The sequence below is a fragment of the Ostrinia nubilalis genome, chromosome 20 (genome assembly GCF_963855985.1).
Source record: "Ostrinia nubilalis chromosome 20, ilOstNubi1.1, whole genome shotgun sequence".
NCBI lineage: Eukaryota > Metazoa > Arthropoda > Insecta > Lepidoptera > Crambidae > Ostrinia > Ostrinia nubilalis.
In genome coordinates this window covers 5,861,389-5,882,177 of record NC_087107.1, presented here as the reverse complement: position 1 = coordinate 5,882,177, position 20,789 = coordinate 5,861,389, and the positions used below count along the sequence as shown (strand labels likewise).

Sequence of the window (20,789 nt, the reverse complement as noted above, 5' to 3'; positions counted from 1 at the left end):
GTGACTTCATTTGTTTCTATTAACGCAGAATGTTACGTTCTCACGATGGTGAACGATAAGGAATTGTTTGATAATTAGTTATGATGATCAACGGGAGATAGATGCGTGGAAGAGTTCGCAACTCGATTTTTATGCAATATGGTGCAAATCATGGGCCATTTTGACGCGTCTATTTGATGGCATGTGATAAATTGCGCACCAATTTATGCACGTCAGTTTAATCATCTTTATTTTCAATATTTTGCTATTTTGATACTTGTGCAAATATCAAATATTTTTGCCCACTTCACTTCTTATCTTATTTACAAAGTAAATACCTAACTTTAAGTCTGCACTTAACCGCGATTTCCAACTAATCTTGGTTTAGACGGTAATTGCAAACTGAATTTTGTTGACTTCAGCCGAAAAACGAAAGTTGGTATCTGTGTGCAAATAAAGAAGGTTTGCGGCAAAAAATGTGGGGCACAGGCGTGGTGCATGCGAGCCGAGTGCAGTTGCCATGTTGATAGTATTAGGGTCGCCACAAAGAATTCGAATTTGACTATAGTCGGAATAGTCGCGATCATATTAGCAAGTCAGGGTCTATGCTTCCCGCATTGATTTGATTTCATAACTGCGAAACCGCAATGGCCTTTATGAGATCAATGTTAGGAAGTAAATTTTCGTGCGAGCTTAATTTAATATAAACGTGTTTCGAAACAAGCTTAGAAGTGCTTGTCGTCGGTTATCCACTGGGTCAATTTATCCCAATTCTAGATTGTCAGTCTATTATCCACCATGAAAAATCTCATCTAATCTCTACATTTTTCTTTTCGAAGTTTTGTTTTGTCGGCAGCCCTTATTTTAGGCAGTTAAAGGAAAAATGTGGCTCACAGTGACTTGCCAAGTCGGTCAGGGTGCACATAGATACAGTTAATGCTACTACAGCAATTTTGAAGACGAACGTTAATGAAAGAACCGACCGTAGTAGGTAGTAGTGAGAAACAACCATTAGAAATTATTGCTAGCAATTTTCCACTTTGTGTTGTGTTTAAAGAAGTAGTAATGAAAAATGTACATAGGTGCCAATTCAGTCACGAAACGATCCGAAATTCATACTTGCAATCAACAAAATTACCTGGAATTCCGATCGCTCCTATAACAATACACCTGTAGTACGATCTTATCGCTCGCTGCAGCCCATAAATTCCCGTCCGAATGCGCAATGTAAACATATCGATACTCGAGCATTACCGACGCTGTAAATCTTTCGCTACAACGCATCGCATCGTAAGAGCAAGTGACCATTACCGAGTTATATACAGCGCCGAATAACGAAGATCGTGTCGAAAAGGCGATGGTAACGAAACTGTGAGATCGATACGGATTAGCCCCAAGGCTGCGGTGATATGGTGCTGGGCTCGTAGACGCGTGCCAGACGCGGGTAAACGACCTTAAACCTTGATACGGAGTCGAAGACTAATCCTGCATCGAAGTTAAAAGCAACAGTACAAAGTGAAATTAAGCAGAAAAATAAAACTTTTCGTGCGTACAATCCTCTCATTCATGCATAAGTATGATTAAGTACCTACTTCAAACTAAAGCTAGATATTGCGATCTGAGCTCATAAGCTGACAAGGGGATCGCTGTTAGATTGAAAAGATTAATGTAAATCGTGATATGATTATAATTTTAATACGACTTTCTAGTCTAGATTCGCATTCAATAACAGAGATAGTTTGAATTCATTTTACAAGTGCTCAGCTGCGCCTATTTGGCTTGCGATATCATCACTATTGTGTTGCTGGATTCTGGACAACTGATTCAGAATGTTATGTTTGTAGATAATATCTATTTGCATGCCAGTCCTGACAGTGATCTCTAAAATATAGATTGATCTGTGATTTTATTTAGAATAGAATAGAACTACGGCTCTACAACATTACTATTTAACTACTATGAAAAAAACGGAATACACAATCATAATAATTTATTCGTATAAAGAAACCACATTAGATAACACAAACTTGAAGATTAGTGAAAAAGACAAAAGCGCTTAAATCCTCGTGCAAAAAGTAAAGCCTATAATAAACTGAAATTGACCTCAATATCTACCCGCAGTTTGTGCTTTGTCAAAATGCATATTACACGATACACTCAACTTCGTATGATAAAAGTGAAATTTGATTAGGGTGAAACCACCAAGGGTTGTTGAACTCTACCTAAATTTTTGATGGTCGCATGTCGATTTCTTTTAAATTACAAGGTAGTCGCTTCGACTTCGGTAAATTAGGCTAATTTGGCTTGTAAGAACCTTTTTTGTTATTTATTTCTTTATATTGGACATGTGTAAGAGTTTTTAGAGGCTTCTTTTTATTTTCTTTCTATTTTGGACGTGTGTGTAGCTAAGTTAACCTTTTATTTAAACACGAAAGCACAACAACGTGTCTCGAAAATGGGTCATTGAAATTCTCAATAGTGAATGCTCTTTAGCATCGTATAACATCATTAATGAGGTCACATTTCCCGGGGAATGTTATGACGTCACCGAATTGCCAGCCAGTGCGTCGCCCTGAACTCTCCAGTGTACTTGGCATTTCTTCGCAACTTAATTTTCTTTGAGGCTTTTCCTTGGCATCGTTCTTTAGAAATTTTCCCGCTTTACGCAGCTACATTTTAAATTACGTGTTCCGCTTTAAGATTTTCCAGCGCTTTTGAAAATGCATATGCACTGAGCAATATGTAGGGTGGATTTATTAGAGCGAATAGCTTTAGTAGGATTTAATATAACTTGTGATAGGGATTTTAGAGTTTTAATGGCAATTATTTATTTTCTTAAAGGTTCTTTTGTTCTGAAAATAACATTTTGATATCTTTCCGAATCTATAAGTGCACCAGTCATAGAAACAAAAAATTCTACCACTGAATAAAAATATCGTTTCTAGCTTCCTTCTGTTACGTTGTAAGCTTTATTAAAGCTATTAGCATTCGTAACTAAGCTTTCCAAGCCAATGCTTCCTAAGCTGCAACGCAATTGTAAATTCCATTTATCAGTACCATGTTGGTAGGCTTCATACTTCATTAGTGAATACTTGATGTGCTGCACAAAGGCCCTCTATTATGAATGAAATATTGCCACACTTTCTCATTCAAAATTAAACCTCACCGTCTTGAGGATAGGGTGCTGTATTAAAAGCAGGGGTAAAAGTGCAAAGCCAAGTGCAAAATAAGAAAGACGCAGGAACATTCGCTGAACAAAGAGTTGTTGGCGGCGGTTTTACTTAGCGCCTTCGTTACTACCTACAACGCGTGGGGGGACGGGAGCTGTGATAAAAATAGAAATATGTGACGAGAGGTCCATTGTCTTGTGACCTTTTTGGACAAACAAAGAATTATAAGTCCATTTCTGTAAATTATAACGCGTAACACAAACAAGTGAAGAGATTTTACGCAAAAGACAACCCAAAACGTCAAAACCAAAAACAATTTCATATGCGAAGAATATAATAGCCCACTTGTGTAATCACGACAATTTGTAGCAGTAACTAGGCATTGTAAAAAAGAATGGAAGAAAGTTGTAACATAATAATAGCACTGTTTTAGCCCGGCTTTTAGAGCGGCCAAGGAGCCAAAAATGATTTATCGTTGTCACGAAGCCCCGTAATGAGCACAGAAGTTTCGACCAACGTTTTTTTACCAACAAAGAAAGATCTTTTGTTTGAATATCGCGTAGAATGTCGGGCTGCGTACGCGCAGCGGCATCGTGGTACAATCTATGAAATGAAAACGGCGGTGAAAGATAGAAGCCGCGGGTAATTTGAGCCTCGATCGTCAGAGAATGTGTAATTTCATACGATTGTTTTTTATTAGTGGTTTAAATCCGATGACCGCACTGACAGTGACAGCTGTGTTCTATCTACCATCTAATCTTCAACTCTCGCAGCATCAAAATACGTTTGAAAATAGTTGAACGTGGTGATAACTGTTCTTCCCGCCTAACAAAAGTGTTGAGAGGGATTGTGAAAAGATTGGAGATTGGCTAATTATGAAATAGCTGGTATCATTCTTTCGGTTTCTATGTTTCCATGGAACAGAAACGCTCCACGGTGGAGGCGTGCTAGGCGTCTCAAGTATGCCCGTAATGAAATAACAACACGAAAGTCGAGGTGTGATGGAAATTGTATTTAATTGAGAATTCCGAGCAGTTAGCTCGTAGAAGTAGAAACTAGCGTTTTATTTTATGGCGCTTAATCGGTGCTTGTTCTTTGTAAGCCCACAAGATTGTTCGGTCCCATTTGTTGTGCGAGTTACAATTGGTTAATGAACACGCACATTCGTTTGCTTGTCACAAAAAGAATGACTGTCGCTAAATCTTAGTAAGGAATTTGTTATCCAGGGATAAATTATGGTATAATACCATGTGTTTAATTAAATCATTACCAGCTAATTCTAGGGAGAGCTACATAAAATACAGATCAAATCTTAATGTAGTATGTACTTAGTTTGCAGGGCACCTTACTCGTTCCACAAGTATTTAACTGAAAAGATGTAACAGTAATTTTTATGAATGGTAAAGGGAAATAGAAATATAAAATAACATCGAATACAACAATCAAAACACACTGTTATCCACAATTGTCATTTGTGGAAACAGATAAGCGTCACAGTCGTAGCATCGCGGATATTAACAGCGCAGAAAGGAAATTGAATTTTTTTCTGTGAAACTGCACTATTGCTGTGTTCTGTGGTTTGTGCTGATTACAGTGTTAATAACACAGACGTCGACCAGTGTAAATATTTCACCAAAATTAATAACTTTCTTAGTAAAGTAATCCAGGCTTTGAGTAGAACGAGCTTTTGAATACCTCGCTGTTAAGAAACAGATCTCTATTAAATTAATCGTCTTGAGCAGAATGTCAGCTGTGCGTTTACAAGACTGCACATTAGTAATTGACATTTTTATTCTCACGCAGTTGATGCATACTGATTTCCGTGTGCAGTCCTGCAAACGGGCGAGTAACGTCCCGCTCAAAACTTTTTATTTGAAAAAGCACATAGGATTACCATTAGACATTAGGATTATAACTATACTCAGTAAACTTACAGAAAGTGAGCGAATTGACGCCTGACAGCATTTTTCAGTAACTAGAGGAATACCTACTGCGTCTGCGGTGTCTATCTAACAGTCCGCGTGACATCCGCTCTTAGAGATGACTCTGAATGAAAAGCATTGTATTGTGCAGCGAGCATGACGCTTTGTCTTGTTCCGAACGGTGAACATGTTCTAGAACATAATGTCTTGTAGGGTTTGTAGCTTAGAGGATGTTTGCCATAAGGTCTTATGTTAAACTAGCGGCCGCCCGCGACTTCGTACGCGTGGATCCCGTTTTACCCCCTTCATCTATCTTACGCGGTTTAGATTTTTTCATACAAATGTTTTTTTTGTTCCCGTGGGAATTTTGCAATATCCTGTTGTAACTAAGCTTCAAGTTTACTAAGGTACCTGCATGCCAAATTTCAAGCGTCTAACTTAAGCGGTTTAGATTTTTCATACAAATGTTTTTTCCCGCTAACTCCCGTTCCCGTGGGAATTTTGCAATATCCTGTTGTAACTAAGCTTTAAGTTTACTAAGGTACCTGCATGCCGAATTTCAAGCGTCTAACTTAAGCGGTTCAGATTTTTCATACAAAACGATTTTCCCGCTAATTCCCATTCCCGTGGGAATTCCTAAGTATCCTATAACCTGCCCAGGAGTATGAAGAATAATTGTACCAAGTTTCGTTAAAATCCGTCGAGTAGTTTTTGTTTCTATAAGGAACATACAGACAGACAGACAGACAGACAGACAGACAGACAGACAGACAGACAGACAGACAAAAATTTTACTGATTGCATTTTTGGCATCAGTATCGATCACTAATCACCCCCTGATAGTTATTTTGAAAATATATTTAATGTACAGAATTGACCTCTCTACAGATTTATTATAAGTATAGATAAATAAGTGGGGTGCAAAATTTTAACAATAGATGCTTACAATATGAAAATGGAGACATCAAAATGTTCTATGTGAAATTTTCAATCACAATGATAACTGTGAAATCGATAAAAGATATATTCGAATCGTAAATTGTAGGCTAACGCGTTCCCCGTACTCAACAATTCGAGTTAGTCAGGTAACATTATACAAGAGGCACTCTAAATCAGCCTCAACCCAGACAGACGTGGAAAATCAATAGAGCCCCATTTTCTCTACAAGGGCGTTTATCTGCCGTAATTTGTTACGCATCTAATATGCAAATAGTCTTATTACGTGGGACACTATTTAAGTTGTGAGCCTAACTATGAAAACAAAGTAGTTTATTATTAAAATGATATTGATTGCGTTTATTGGTATTGTCTTTCATGATTTATGTACTTTTTAATGTGTCCGAAACACTTTTCATAGCATTTTTTCCACTCAGCTTGAGGCACCTCCAAAGCATGGTTTTTGACCGCACCGACAGTTGCTTCTGGCTACATAAATCGCTGTTCACGCATTTAATTTTAATTTAAGGGTACCAAAAGAAGTGTTTAGATTCCAAGCAAGAATTTTGTAGCGTTGGACCTGTTTATTTCATATTATTTGAGTGTTCAAATAGTCAGTTGTTTGACGAGACATGTAAAAGCTCACATTTTCGTCACGAATGGCGATTCGACTATGCTGGTCAGTTTCCCTTATTAAACTGAAGACTTTTGGAAAAAAAGTGGCTGTTTACTATTAAGAATTAACCATTCTAAATTTCTCTAGTGATGTTTCTGTCATATAATCGGATATTTCGGAAAAATAGGCGACCGTAAGTTTCAAAGTGTTCCGAGCGCATGGGACTTTTGTTGGAATTGGTTCATCTTAAAACACCTCCATAGTCGATAGCTGTTTATTTTCAGGATCATCAACAGCCCTTTACAGTCCACTGCTGGACTATGAGCCTCCTCCAGTATAGTGGAGGGTTTTGCCATAATCTCCACGCTTGGCAGGCGGGTTGGAGATCGCAGTTTAAAAGATTGATGTTTTTCAGAGAGCGCTGCTGCCCATTCTCTGTTTGATGTGTAGTCCCTAAGTCGCCTCTTACGACACCCGCGGGAAGAGTAGGGGTTGGTGACAAATGTATTCTACTCTGCCGTCACCACACGGCATTTTCAGGATCATTATGTATAGATCCTTAATTCGTCAACTGTCACAATTTTAAAAAGGGCTTTTAAAGCTTTTTAAACGTATTTATCAAACATTTCCAAGGACTAAACGACACAAGCGTCCTATTGAGCGTTTGAAAAATTTTGTGACATCCAGCGAGAAAAAAACGTATTAACCATAATATGGTCATACAATATTTTATTACTGCTAGTGGAATTAATGCCTAGGATTATCTCAATCCTACGATATATCACATGACGAGGTTTCTCTTCCATTTTTCTGACAACATCAATGTTTTCCACCGCTATGAGTCATTTTGGACGACTTTCGCAAAGTTCACTGGTGAGCCACTGACACACAATATTATACTTCTTAAACTAGCGTTTCACAATGGTAAAGGACAGATCTTTACACCAAAAGTGAAATTTAGCTGACCGCTTCAGTTTTGTATTGATTAACCACGTCGAAAGTCATAATAAATCTTCGCGCGAAAATTTCCGCAAGTCAATTCCATGTTTTTGTAGTCAAGATAATTTTCAATTCAGTGTTAATAATACAAAACGTGCTCAAATGATAAAAAGTTTTGAATAAGGTTGTAGTCAAAAATGTCAAACTATTCATTAAAAGTATCAGATGTCGTCTAACAACACGTTATGTTGTCGAGGCTCACAACTTAAATAGTGCCCTAGTATTGTCTCTATTCACGGCTTATTACAAATCGAATGCCTTTTGAGGAAAACCACATAGATTATCACGAAATCGAACACAAACCGAGTTCCTAAACATAACAATTTAGAAAGTCAACGATAATTAAGACAAAAGAACGATACAAATTATAATAGTTTGTCATTGATGCCATTAAATTCAAATTGCCGTGAAAGTGCACAATCGTTGCTCTCTATAACGTATCGCCTTTCATTTGAAAACGAAGAGAGGTTTCTCCTGTCGTTCCGCGTATGATAAAGTTACGGTCTCTCATTACCTCCGATATCATTAACGTGGTCTCTGGCGGTTGTGGGGTAAACCGCGGCGTGGAGGCGTGGGCCATTAGCTGCGTGACTACTCTTGATATCTTATACCTCAGCTACACTACTCGCTTCGACGAAGTTCCGAAGTTATCCGAGCAGTGTAGTCAGGCACTTTGTTTTCCAACTTCGGAACGCTTGGGCCCTTTGAGTCGGGTGCAATACTGACAACAGTAAGAAGTCGGGCGAGGCGAGTCGAGGTTGCTACACTATCTTACTTCGATTAACTTCGCGAGTAGTGTACCTGAGGTATTACACCGTCATGCACCCGGAGCAGATCCGAAGATTCCGTTTAGCGAGCGACACTATCGGGTCCGCCATCTGCCGCCGCCGTCAAAAGCCAAAACATAATAGCCGTGTTTATCTCGCACAATAAATAAATTGTCATGGTTGCGTTGATTTTTAATCACTGATAAAAGGTTTAAGTTTTTGTTTGTTTTCTTTTGGTTGTCTGATCTGAACTGTTAAAAATAGAGTAAGACAAAACGGAAAAGTATCACCGTAAGCTTGAGTAGGAAACGAATTTTATTTTGTTCAGTGTCAGTGACGGGAACAAAAGGAAAAGTTAGCTATCTGTAGTTTTTTTTCTATGACTAAAGACTTGATTGCTTTCGCCATGAGATCTTAAAACACTTGAGTTTCAATTACAAGTGCACACACGAATATCAATGAATTAATAACGGATCCTAATGGTTTCATTTACCCTGTCTCAAAATTAGTTTTGATGACAGACTGCTCAAACTTTCAAAGGGAGGGAGCTAAGCCGGATTTGTTTAGAATGGAAAAAGCAGGCGTTACTTGTCATAATATTTTCTCATCGTTCATCCGATTTATTATTATCTTCCGGCGACTGTTTTCTCCATCGGCCCTTTGACAGCTGTTTCTTTCGTAACGGCACCCTGTCGGCGCCATGTTTCGTTTCATTGCGTGTGGCGCACGCGCAGCGTACTATGTATATTACAATTAAACAATTTACTCTCACGAACGATACTAATTATAGGAACGGGCAGATACACGGTTTGTTTTAATATTCGTAATTATACAGGGTAAGGTTCTATTGCACCACGTTTTTATTATGGTATCAACGAGATCTGACCGATAATAAACGTTTGCGGACAGGAGGTTTGCTTGTTTTCTAAGGTATCTCTATGTTTATCTCTACATATAACAGTTGAAGAAAATTCTGTCTTGAAACCTTAACGGTTATACAGATTTGATGCCTGAATCGTAAAATTATTTTCATCAATCTGATCACGTCTCCTTTAGGGTTTGATTTCTAAATTAAATTATCTCCATCTTAATTAACAAAAGGCTTGACTGAAGCACACATTTTATGACTCCTTCTTATTGATATCAGTTCTCTTAAATCTGTCTCGGTAAACAGATACGTATTCAAATGGAGCTTCGGCCTTCGATCCAACATGATCACTAATGATCAGGCAAGGCAAATGTTGAAATTCGATCCAGGAGTGGAATCAAGGGAGCCAATTGTCGTAGATTACTCCTCGAGTCGTGTTTAAGTACGACCGGCGGCGAAAACTTAATCTACAGAGGATGGACCGTGCAATGGGCTCGATTCTGATTGCATCCATTACAACTATCTCAAAGTAACTGTAGGTAAAACGAATGCTCTTCAATGTATCATATAGAGCAGCCAGCAGCCAGGGCATACTATACAAATTTTACAATTTGTTCTAAGTAAGTTTTGCATCGCATAATATGGAAAAATCCTAATAACATAAACTATAGAGCATAAAATTTGGTAATTTTTCTGTTTAGCCCGAAGATTCACTGGCGGAAAACTTAAAGTTTATGGTAATTTTAGCAGACAGGCCTACTTAAACCTAAATCTAGCGCCAGAGACTTCAGAATCGACTCCCATGTGCAATAGCATAAATCAGGCACCGGGTACAGTTAGTTTTCAATCAGAATCTGTTATCAGGCCGGTAGGCAGGCCTGACGGTGCGCGCGCGTTGACGCGCAATTTACCCGATTGCCGCGGGCGCGCGCCGTATCTTTGCGGGTACAATTGATTGTTCTTTCTTTTGTGTTTCTACTGGGCTGTGCAGTGTGCTACTGTAGAGAAAATTGATGAGTCAGTTCAATATTAGTTCTGTTGTTTTGAATGCGTTACAAAATTGAGGTTAAGGGACAAGATTCTCAAATCCTTTGCGGGACCTGATTTTCCTTCATTAGGTAATAAAGCGTCGACTAACTTTGCAAGTCAGTAATTCCGGTGCCCATTACTCGTACGTTTCAAATGATTAATGTACACAGGACGCTTCACGCCGTCTACTTTTCATAATGCAGCAGGGAAATGACCTCAAAGTTAACCCTAATTCTTCCTTATTTACTCTACGTTAATGTAACGGGTTGATGTTTTAGAAGGGACGTAACCCCAGCATTGTTTATGTAGGACCAATTTAAACGTTGCTTAGATGATCCGACGCGAGGGGTGATTTATAGATGCATAGGTTTTAGTACGGTCACAAACTGGCGACATGAGATTAGAAATACAACCCTATCCCATTCTATAAACTATGTGAAGTCAATTTACAATAACGTGTCTGCAAAAAATATAGATAGTTACTTGTAAATTAGGTAAGTACATAGTTTAAAGAAGCAGTTTCCAATCGGAGAGGGAATCGCCAATAAATGGTTTTGATTTGCGCTATAGCTTTAAAACAAACAAGGAAAATTATTGTATCCAGACTCCTTTACAATCTCTACAATGGATAGCACATCATACTCTATATTATTTTTATTCTAAAATAGCTCCAATTCCAACTGTGTAAGATGCAACAGTATTTCCTTGTTGTGCCTTTAATTCTACATCCATGCTTTCCTAGAAGGCACCCAGTGATGTGTGCATCATTCGAGATATGATCGACAGACGGCTTGTGGCGCCGCACCGCAGCGGGGGCGGAGGCCGCACTGCGATGTATCGATTCATCTGATGCGGATGCCTGTAAGAGGATGTTGTACAGACAGCAATACTAACACTGCTGTGACTTATGCACTTCTAATAGATTCCATTTCGCAACAAATATTGCTATTTTATGTGCTGTAGTAGATTGTACCACCTGATAGGGCGTTATTCTAGGTTGCCGATATCCTATTTACTTGCTTCTACGCTAATTGATAGGTCGTGTACACAGATGTAAGATAGGCACACTCCCATGTCAATCCACCACACCGCAATATTTCTGTAAATGCATACTATAATCCGTACCGCGCGGGAATAACTTGACATGTCATTTTTGCGTACTTTTCAGGGGAGCGATTTTAAAGTTTAGAGTTCCCTGGTAAATCAGAATTAATGATAATTGATATTTTTATGATTGAAATAAGTTAATTTGATGCATATCTTTCGATTGGCGTAAGAATTTGATTAAATTATCTTCTTAATCTATTAAAAAAAAGACTTGTCAAGTTGTGTACCGACGACTTGTCAAGTTATTCACCAAAGAAAAACAAATATTTAAGGTGTAAAAATTGGATTTAAGTTAATTATTTTGAATGAAGTTCAAGTAAAAAAACAAAACATAAAAATAGAACATATTTTTATCACTTTTGCAATGAAATAGTAGCAAATTTATTAGAAAAATCAAATACAATCGCAGATTATGATCGCTTTTGATCAGGTAATTGTACGTTTACTTAAAATTTAAAAAAAGATAAAGAAAAGAACAAAAGCCATGCTTTATAACAAGCACAATTAATTTTAATTATTTTAAGCTTACTATTAAGCTTAAAATAATTAAAATTAGCTGGATACATTTTTGCGTAAGGTCGACACGCCCTTTCGCGTCCACCGTCCAGTTCACGTCCAAATGACGGATCACTCTAGAACGAAAGCTATTGCTATTATTCCCTGAATGTATGACACGTAAACCCACATTAAAAAATCTTATAGCATGCTACCGTTTTTGCCAAAAATAAATCCCACATGAGCAGGTGCGCGTTTCAAGATAAGTTTTTAATATATTTAGGTCTAGTTTGGGATTTACCGCAGTCTATAAGCCTTAACCATGAACCATACAATACGAATAATGATATCGGTGATTGTACTTTATTAAATGACACTTAAAATAAGGTGGATGCGAATTTACTACAATGCAATTTCCACTTTGCGTCAGAAGTGATCGCGGTCTGGTCCAACTGGGTCTAAGTTATTAAAATATACAAAACAATGCATGTTTTATATCATGTAAAACGTTATTTACATGACGTATCGAACACAAAGATTTTTTTCAGTACTTAGGCCTTTTCCTTGACGCTAATACACGCTCTTAATGTAGCTTACCCTTGTGATAGCCAATTTGCGTCCACATTATCACGACTATTTTCTAAATACAGACGTTGTAAATAATATAAAAAGCAAACTGTGCCTAGAGAGGATACCATATTGCAAATTGAGCCATACTATTGAAATTTCAAAAAATGAAATAACCTGAAATATATGTCTGTTTATAAGTATTAAGTGTGATACCTAAATATTTTGAATCATCATTTCAGCCACAGGACGTCCACTGCTGAACATAGGCCTCCCCCAATGACTTCCACATCGCACGGTTGGTAGCGGCCTGCATCCAGCGCCTTCCCGCTACCTTTATCAGGTCGTCGGTCCACCTTGTGGGTGGACGTCCCACGCTGCGTTTTCCGGTACGTGGCCTCCATTCCAGAACCTTGCTGCCCCATCGGCCGTCAGTTCTGCGTACTATGTGCCCTGCCCACTGCCACTTCAGCTTGCTGATCCGTCGGGCTATGTCAGCGACTTTAGTTCGTTTACGGATCTCCTCATTTCTGATTCGATCTCGTAAAGAAACACCGAGCATAGCCCTCTCCATAGCACGCTGTGCAACTTTGAGCTTCTGTATAAGGCCTATAGTGAGGGGCCACGTTTCCGAGCCATAAGTCATCACAGGTAACACACATTGGTTGTAGACTTTCGTCTTCAGGCACTGGGGTATTTTGGACGAAAAGATGTTGCGTAGTTTCCCGAACGCTGCCCAGCCGAGTTGGATTCGACGATTGACCTCCTTCTCGAAATTGGACCTACCTAGCTGGATCGTTTGTCCGAGGTAGACATACTTGTCAACAATCTCAAGAATCGAGCTCCCAACCGACACCGGGTAGGGCGCAACATGGACGTTCGACATAAGCTTCGTTTTGTCCATGTTCATCCGAAGGCCTACCTGTTGGGAAACTCGATTAAGGTCTTCGAGCATGGTGCCGAGGTCCTCCAGCGATTCTGCCATGACCACGATATCGTCGGCAAACCGAAGGTGAGTGATGTACTCGCCGTTAACGTTTATGCCGTATCCTTTCCATTCCAGGAGTTTGAAAGCGTCTTCCAATGCCGCGGTGAAGAGTTTCGGAGATATAACATCTCCCTGTCTTACGCCTCGCTGTAGAGGAATCGCCCTCGTGCTTTGCTCCTGTATTCGGACCGACATGGTGGCGTTTTTGTACAAGCACTTTAGTACCTCGATGTACCGATAATCGATACGGCACCGCTGGAGAGACTGCAGCACTGCCCACGTCTCAATCGAATCAAAGGCCTTTTCATAGTCCACGAACGCCAAGCATAGTGGCAAGTTATACTCCTCAGTCTTCTGTATAACTTGTCGCAGCGTATGAATGTGGTCTATGGTACTATAACCTTTCCGGAAACCGGCTTGTTCGGGAGGCTGGAAGTCATCGAACCTACGTGCGAGACGATTCGTGATGACTCTCGAAAACAGCTTGTAAACATGGCTACCAATATTTTGAATATTTTGAATACCAATTAGTAATATTTTATTTTTTTATTTCCATGCTGTTATTAATTGTTAGTGATTTTGAATGCATTTTTTCTATATTTTATTAATATTACAAAGATAATATTAAAACTTCTAATGGTTTAGAGCAAGTTTAATACTATACTTATAAAGACTAAAGGGAGCATAATGACAACAATTTTTCGTTCAAAATGATTACGAAAAATTGTATATTATTTTTATTCCTCAAATCTACCAACTCACTAAATGGACGAGATCTGGCGTATCGACCCTACTTACTTTTACCTCATCATTATTCCTAAATAATGTCATTGAAGTCAAATAGACTATAAAAATAAAATTATCCGGAACTTAAAATTGACCTAAAAGTTTATTATTAGATTTTTTACTTAAATTCTGTTGTCAAACGAAATATTAGTCTGTTATGAAAAAACATTAGTAGATAGTACCTACCTATTGACTAAACTTATCCTTCTTCTTTCAACTTGCTATTTAAACGTTAATTTATTTTTAAACTATTGAAAATAGTAATAAAAGTAATAATTAACGCTTAAATATATTAAAAAAATATTTTCAGCGGTTGGTAAGTAAAAAATATTTAAAGACGCTCGAAATACTGACAATGTTATATTTTAACAACTGCTAATGACACATATAAAAATATGATTAAACGAAGGTAATAGCTGAATAACTCCAAATATCCACACTCTTGACTGCGTGCATAACAAGACAACTGCTCATTATCATGGATGTGTTTAGTACTCAGAGGGGATCATAACTTGATAACTGTTTTTGTCAAATTAAAAACGAAAATCCATAAATGTATAAGTCGAGATATTAATAAATACATGTTCTGACATACATTGATAAATCGAAATATAAATGTTTGTAAGAATAATATTAATTGGATATATCGTTATGTCAAATATTTATTGCCTAAATTAGAGATATTTACTTATGAACAAGAGCTGTATTTCAAGTATTTTTGGGTATTTCGAGTTGAGTTTTTTATACCAGTAGGGTATAGGGTAGAGGAAGCGCTTAAGCTAATAAAAAAAAAAAGTGCAGGTCGAGGTGTCAAGTTATTCCCGCGCGGTACGGAATATACTCTATGCTACAGACTGAGATCTTATTTTGATTAATCACTAGCAAATCTAGCATTGACAAGAAGTTCCAATTGTTGTTTTAGCTTAGCAGTAAGGTTTATTTTGGATGATTTGTTAGTATAACTTTTATGCAAACCAGAAACATGAGAATCTACTATATTATTTAGGTCAACTCAAAAAAGAAACTTTTAAAGTCAAACGAATGTTTTACCAAGCTAAGTACGTAATTCGGGTAAAGTTAAAGGGAATTCTTGACGGTCATCAGTTCGTTCAAATGTGTAATAACTTATCGTCTTAAACAGAAAATCATAAAACAGAGCGGACGGAAGTAATCTCACTCGGTATCACTTATTGGAAAATAAATCACATCAGTTGATTACACGGCAATCGCTCATTTATAGCTGAGTTACAACTTTATATTGAATTCTCGAAGATTACTGGGGTGGTAGTTAGAATAATCTCTGGTAATACCTGACCAGTCCCGCGATGGCATGTCGTTAGGGAATTACGTTGACGATGGGACGAACTTAGCTGACGACTGCAGAGCTTGAGATCTTGGAGTGCTTGACACTCAAATCGTCTTGTTTGAAATGGATTTGCTCGCAAACCGGCTGCAATTAAAATTTCTCATATTCTCGTTAGCATACGTATATCACAACGGTATTTTAAGCAGAATTTAGGTTTAACTATTAAAATTATACCCTTTTTATTACTTGAAATGCAGAGGTATATCTGCCCATATTCAGTTCTTACAAACCATTAAGTTTAAACGGTAATGTATGGTAGAGTTTGCGTCTTAAAGCTTGCGTGGGCTGAGTTTAGTATCGGTAATTGCATGGATTCTCTTTATCCTTTTAAAATGAAACATAATGTTATATGTATTAGGTAGTAGGTATTCCTCATTTTATATAATTCATTTAGTGGTAAAGCATTTACTTACTTGGTAATGTAATGATAGCAAAAGACTTATACACGTCATTAATGATAAAAAAGCCACATTTTCCGCTCCCGATTCATCCTGTTTGTATGAACAAAGCAATATTAAATTTCAAACTATTTTCATTGCCTTTTGAAATGGGTTCCGTATTGATCTGTGGTTTGTTGACCACTTCCCCCACGAAGGGAGCCAATAATCATGTCCATGCGTGTCTCTTTCATTACTTTGGGAGGGTAATATTCTAATGCGAGCCCTTTCTTTGATCAGACACGTCATTTTTAGAAGCGAAAATAGTAAATTAATATTGATTGGACATTTATGAAAGTGCATTTTTGTGTATTTGTCCACTAACTCGCACCCCCGGGATTCCCTCGCGTGCGTGGAATGCATTTGTGATGTTAACGGCGTAAAGTGCACTGAATTCCGCCTGTCATCGCGAGGCATTAGCCGATAAAACTGCTTTGGCTATATCTATACTTATAATAAATCTGTAGAGAGGTCAATTCTGTACATGAAATATATTTTCAAAATAACTATCAGGGGGTGATTAGTGATCGATACTGATGCCAAAAATGCAATCAGTAAAATTTTTGTCTGTCTGTCTGTCTGTCCGTCTGTATGTTCCGTATAGAAACAAAAACTACTCGACGGATTTTAACGAAACTTGGTACAATTATTCTTTATACTCCTGGGCAGGTTATAGTATACTTAGGAATTCCCACGGGAACGGGAGTTAGCGGAAAAAAACATTTGTATGAAAAAATCTAAACCGCGTAAGATAGATGAAGGGGGTAAAACGGGATCCACGCGTACGAAGTCGCGGGCGGCCGCTAGTTTGTAATATAAATGAATTCCAGTCGCCGTTGTTATGATTTGATTGCCTATAAAAAGAGCTAGGTAGGTATTTATTTTCATTTTGTACTATTGAACGAGACCTATTTGTAGATACATCGATATGTCGTGACTTGCTGCAGTTTAAACTGTATGCCTACCCATCATGGAAGTAGGAAATTAAAATATTTATCAAGCCTAAAGCAATTGGTCAACAGCAAGTTTTTTAACCATGACTAGGAAGGTTGGCCTGCATCTCACCTGATGAAAAGTGATTATCAAGCTGAAGATGGAAGGTTTTGTGAATTATGCGACAATAGCCGAACGGTGAAGGTGTCGAGACTGGCCGACTCGATATCCGAGGAATACTATTTCGAACCCCACTACCCACTAGGTACCTACATTCGTATCCGCTAAACTGTTGTGGTGAACCCATTCGTAACACACGCATAATTTCAGCTTGAGGAGATAATTGGACTATTAGAGCGGCAATACACGGACCGCTTGAAGCAGTCAGGGTCGACAGCTTCAAGCTGTCGACTGCACAGTGAACTGCAGAGTTCTATAGACGCACATACACGATCCGATCGAGCAGTTGCAACTGATTGGGGCGGCTGACTGACTGCTTCAAGCGGTCCGTGCATTGCCGGCCTTAGTCTTCTTCTTTTTTGTCCTATCCATTTCCCATTATTTGGGGTCGACTCTCCTCATTCTGGGGCGCCAATATAAGCTTAATGGGACTATTAGTAATTTTAAAAATTTACAGTATTTTTTTGACACATAGCTTATGGAACCTGTTTCTTCCTTTCCAGGGTGCCAAATGCCCCGAAGAGCTGCATCGGCGAGATCTTCAGCTCGGACGCGACGGACAGCAGTCCAGTGAAGAATGGCGCCGCGAGGCCTCGCGTAGTGCGCGACACGCCCACCCGTCCTCGCGACACCCATTCCAGACTCTTTGGACAGGTACATAAAGTTAGTTCTCACTTGTATTATTTCTTACACTAGACATAAGCGATTTCAGAATCTCCAGATAGCTTGGAAGTTGATGTTCCCTAACCTTCCTCGCAATATGCATTCCAGACTCTTTGGACAGGTACATAAAGGTTAGTTTTCACTTGTATTATTTCCTAGAAGAGAACCATGCACTCTTTATACAAGTCTTTACAGCCACCTCTCTGATAGAAGCTGATGTTGATCAGCTGTTTTGGCGACACCCATTCCAGACTCTTTGGACAGGTAGATAGTTTTTGGCAAAGAAAGTTTATTATCTGCTAGTACCTACATTTACTTAAGACTCCTCCAAATTCTCAGTCTCTATCTCTATCGACTGGCAATAGCTGTCATTAAATATGTCACAATGTTAGTAGCAAATGCTGCCAAGGATGTAAACTGCTATCAAGCCTCTACATAAACCAGACCATCCACTTAATCCATCTTTGTAAAAATTCCAGACCGCTAACAGCAGCTCCGTCGCCCCAATGGTGACAGACACCATCCGCAGCCACATCCAGTTCGGAGAGGGAGAGATGAACGGGGGCAGCCTCCCGCACTCCCCTTCCAAGGCCATGACGAACGGGAGCGCCACTTCCACGCCCAGCCGAGGTGAGACGGGCCACGCCGAACACTGTGAGTCGATTCTGATGTAGGCACGAACGCACGGCTAGCAAGCATCATGGGTGGTGGCGAGTTGGTGTTGAATGGATTTCATTTGATTCAGACGAAATAGCAGATTCTATGCGACACCCTGTTGAGTAGATCAGATTGGTGGCACAATGGATACTAGAAATAGGAAGCCCAGCACACAAGTGTCCTAACTCTTAGTTAAAATATGGTTTGACCCATCGCGGCATCATTAGGTTGGTTTAGAAAGTTGCGTAAATGGATCAACAATCATTTGTCAGAATCTCTTAATCCATTCAACATTTAAACCATTTCAAGCAGAACTTAAAAAACGGTTACTGCACTTGTTGTGGGTTCTGCAATCGTTTGACGCTCGCGCACTATCTCCCAGTATCGGCACTCGTGCACGCTAGGAACTGCTTCAGTTTCTAATTCTAATTTAAGCTTGCACACCTCTCGTCTTTCACCTGTCATAATAAAGATCTTAATTGGAAACAAATCACACCAAAGTAATAAAGATAACAGCCATTTTCATACCGGACCATGTAATCTTTACGACGATCGAAAATAAAGATAGTTACCCAAGTGCTTGGCTTGGATTGAAGCATGATTGCACAACAATGTAATTAACTATGAAAATACTTACACTAGATGTAGTGTTATATTAACAATGGTTTGAATTTATAACAGTAACGATTGTCAATTGATATGAATGCAAATTAATAACATTTCAGTTTAGTATTGTAAGTTACAAATGAAAGTTTAGTACATACTCTCGTACCTATCTCCGGCGATTATGTGTATTTTATGATCTGGGTCAGAGTTTCGACTGTCACTTACGCGGGTATATCATTTTGAAACCTTGACCCAGGCTGGGTAGAACGAATGAAAACCGTTTATTCTGTAAATGGTCAGCATCGTACTCTCCGCCGAAGAGGAATCCGGTGACCGGCGACGGAGTGCCGCTGGTGCCGCCGCGCCGCCGCCACCCGGCCGCCAGCCTGCGAGGTGCCGACCCGACCCCCGACCATCCCGACGCCTACGAACCCTACCCTGACCTATATGAACCTCAGCCTACCCACCGCTACTTCACCCGCGAATGGCCCCCACGACCTGCCGAGTACTACGTTGAATCTACCAGTCGTGCAGCTCCTAGAAGCAGGCACACCCCATACACCCTCATCGGTCTCAAAACCGACGATCCTGATATGACCCATCCCATTATCGACCCCGATTCCTTATCCCCTCAATTGGTACTCGACAGACACTGGCCCCCGTTCCCCGCTCAGCATTACCTGGAACCAGTCGAGCGAAAAGTACCCTATCACCCTTTGCCTCCATATGCCTTCGTCGGCATGACTTCTGCTCTCGGAGACAAACCGCAGCCCGACTACAAATACTGTCCTATACCGACTCTAGATGCGCCAGTGGACCCCTTCCTTATCGCGAATATTGAGCCGCCCCCGACACTTTTTAAATACGAACGTGACGGGCCAATTCCTGATGTGACTCCTCTGCCTACCCGAGTCATTCCTGGGCCGCACACCCTGGCGGGCTTCCCTCCTATTTTCCACAAACACGTCCCAGGCTACCTGTTCAACTCCAGTTGGCATGCAGAAGATTTCACGCCAAAGACGTACTATGTAGACTATGTCCGCCGAAGAGAGATGGGTGGGTGTTCAAGTTAGACTGAAGGAATGCCGTACCATTGCACTTTACGATGCATATCCCGTATATTGCATCGAATTTGAGCTTCCATACCACAAATTGTAAATAGGTAACGATTATGATTTGCTGTTAAAAATCTACATAAAGATTCCTTCAAGTTTTAAATTGAGCACTCGTTACCCCTTTTATTATGTTGCTGCTTTATTAATTTAGGTGCGATATTAGAAGTATAGTCATAGATTTAATACAGTTTCTTTAAAGTTAGGATATTTTGATGTTTCGTAAATGCTTTGTTGTGTCGTTTGTATTATGTAAGTGGAGCTTCTGTTCCGTAAGATGTATCTTTGATGTATATTTTTGCGACTATTAGTACTATAACTTATATTATCTTCTTTTGCACGCAATTCTTCTTTACTGTTAAATGTTTCAATGTAACTTATATCGGCTTCAACTATTCTATGTAGTTAGATATTATAATTGTTGGTCAGTTAGGTGATAGATTTACTGATCATGTAGGTAACTACTTCAGTAGTTAACTTTATTCCTCTTCATTATAAATGTTGACTTTGAAATATTTTTCTCTTTACCTTTCACTTCAAATTGAATCCTAAATGTACTAATTCACTAGTAAGCATGATAGGATTGATAGTTCATTTCGAATTTCC

The 20,789-nt window shown here is 39.1% G+C and overlaps 1 protein-coding gene across 6 annotated transcripts in view; it reads left to right on the top strand.

Moving 5' to 3' along the window:
- The window catches only part of LOC135081515 (microtubule-associated protein Jupiter), a 202,967-nt gene that overhangs the window by 180,782 nt on the left and 1,396 nt on the right, over positions 1-20,789 (top strand). For 3 of the 6 annotated variants that reach the window (XM_063976237.1, XM_063976240.1, XM_063976239.1), the window contains 2 exons: positions 17,649-17,808; positions 18,288-18,438. In XM_063976237.1, the coding sequence (XP_063832307.1) occupies positions 17,649-17,808; positions 18,288-18,438 (311 nt within the window). Of the gene's footprint in view, positions 1-17,648; positions 17,809-18,287; positions 18,463-20,789 lie in introns of all 6 variants that reach the window. The other 3 variants (XM_063976238.1, XM_063976241.1, XM_063976242.1) reach the window with 2 other exon arrangements.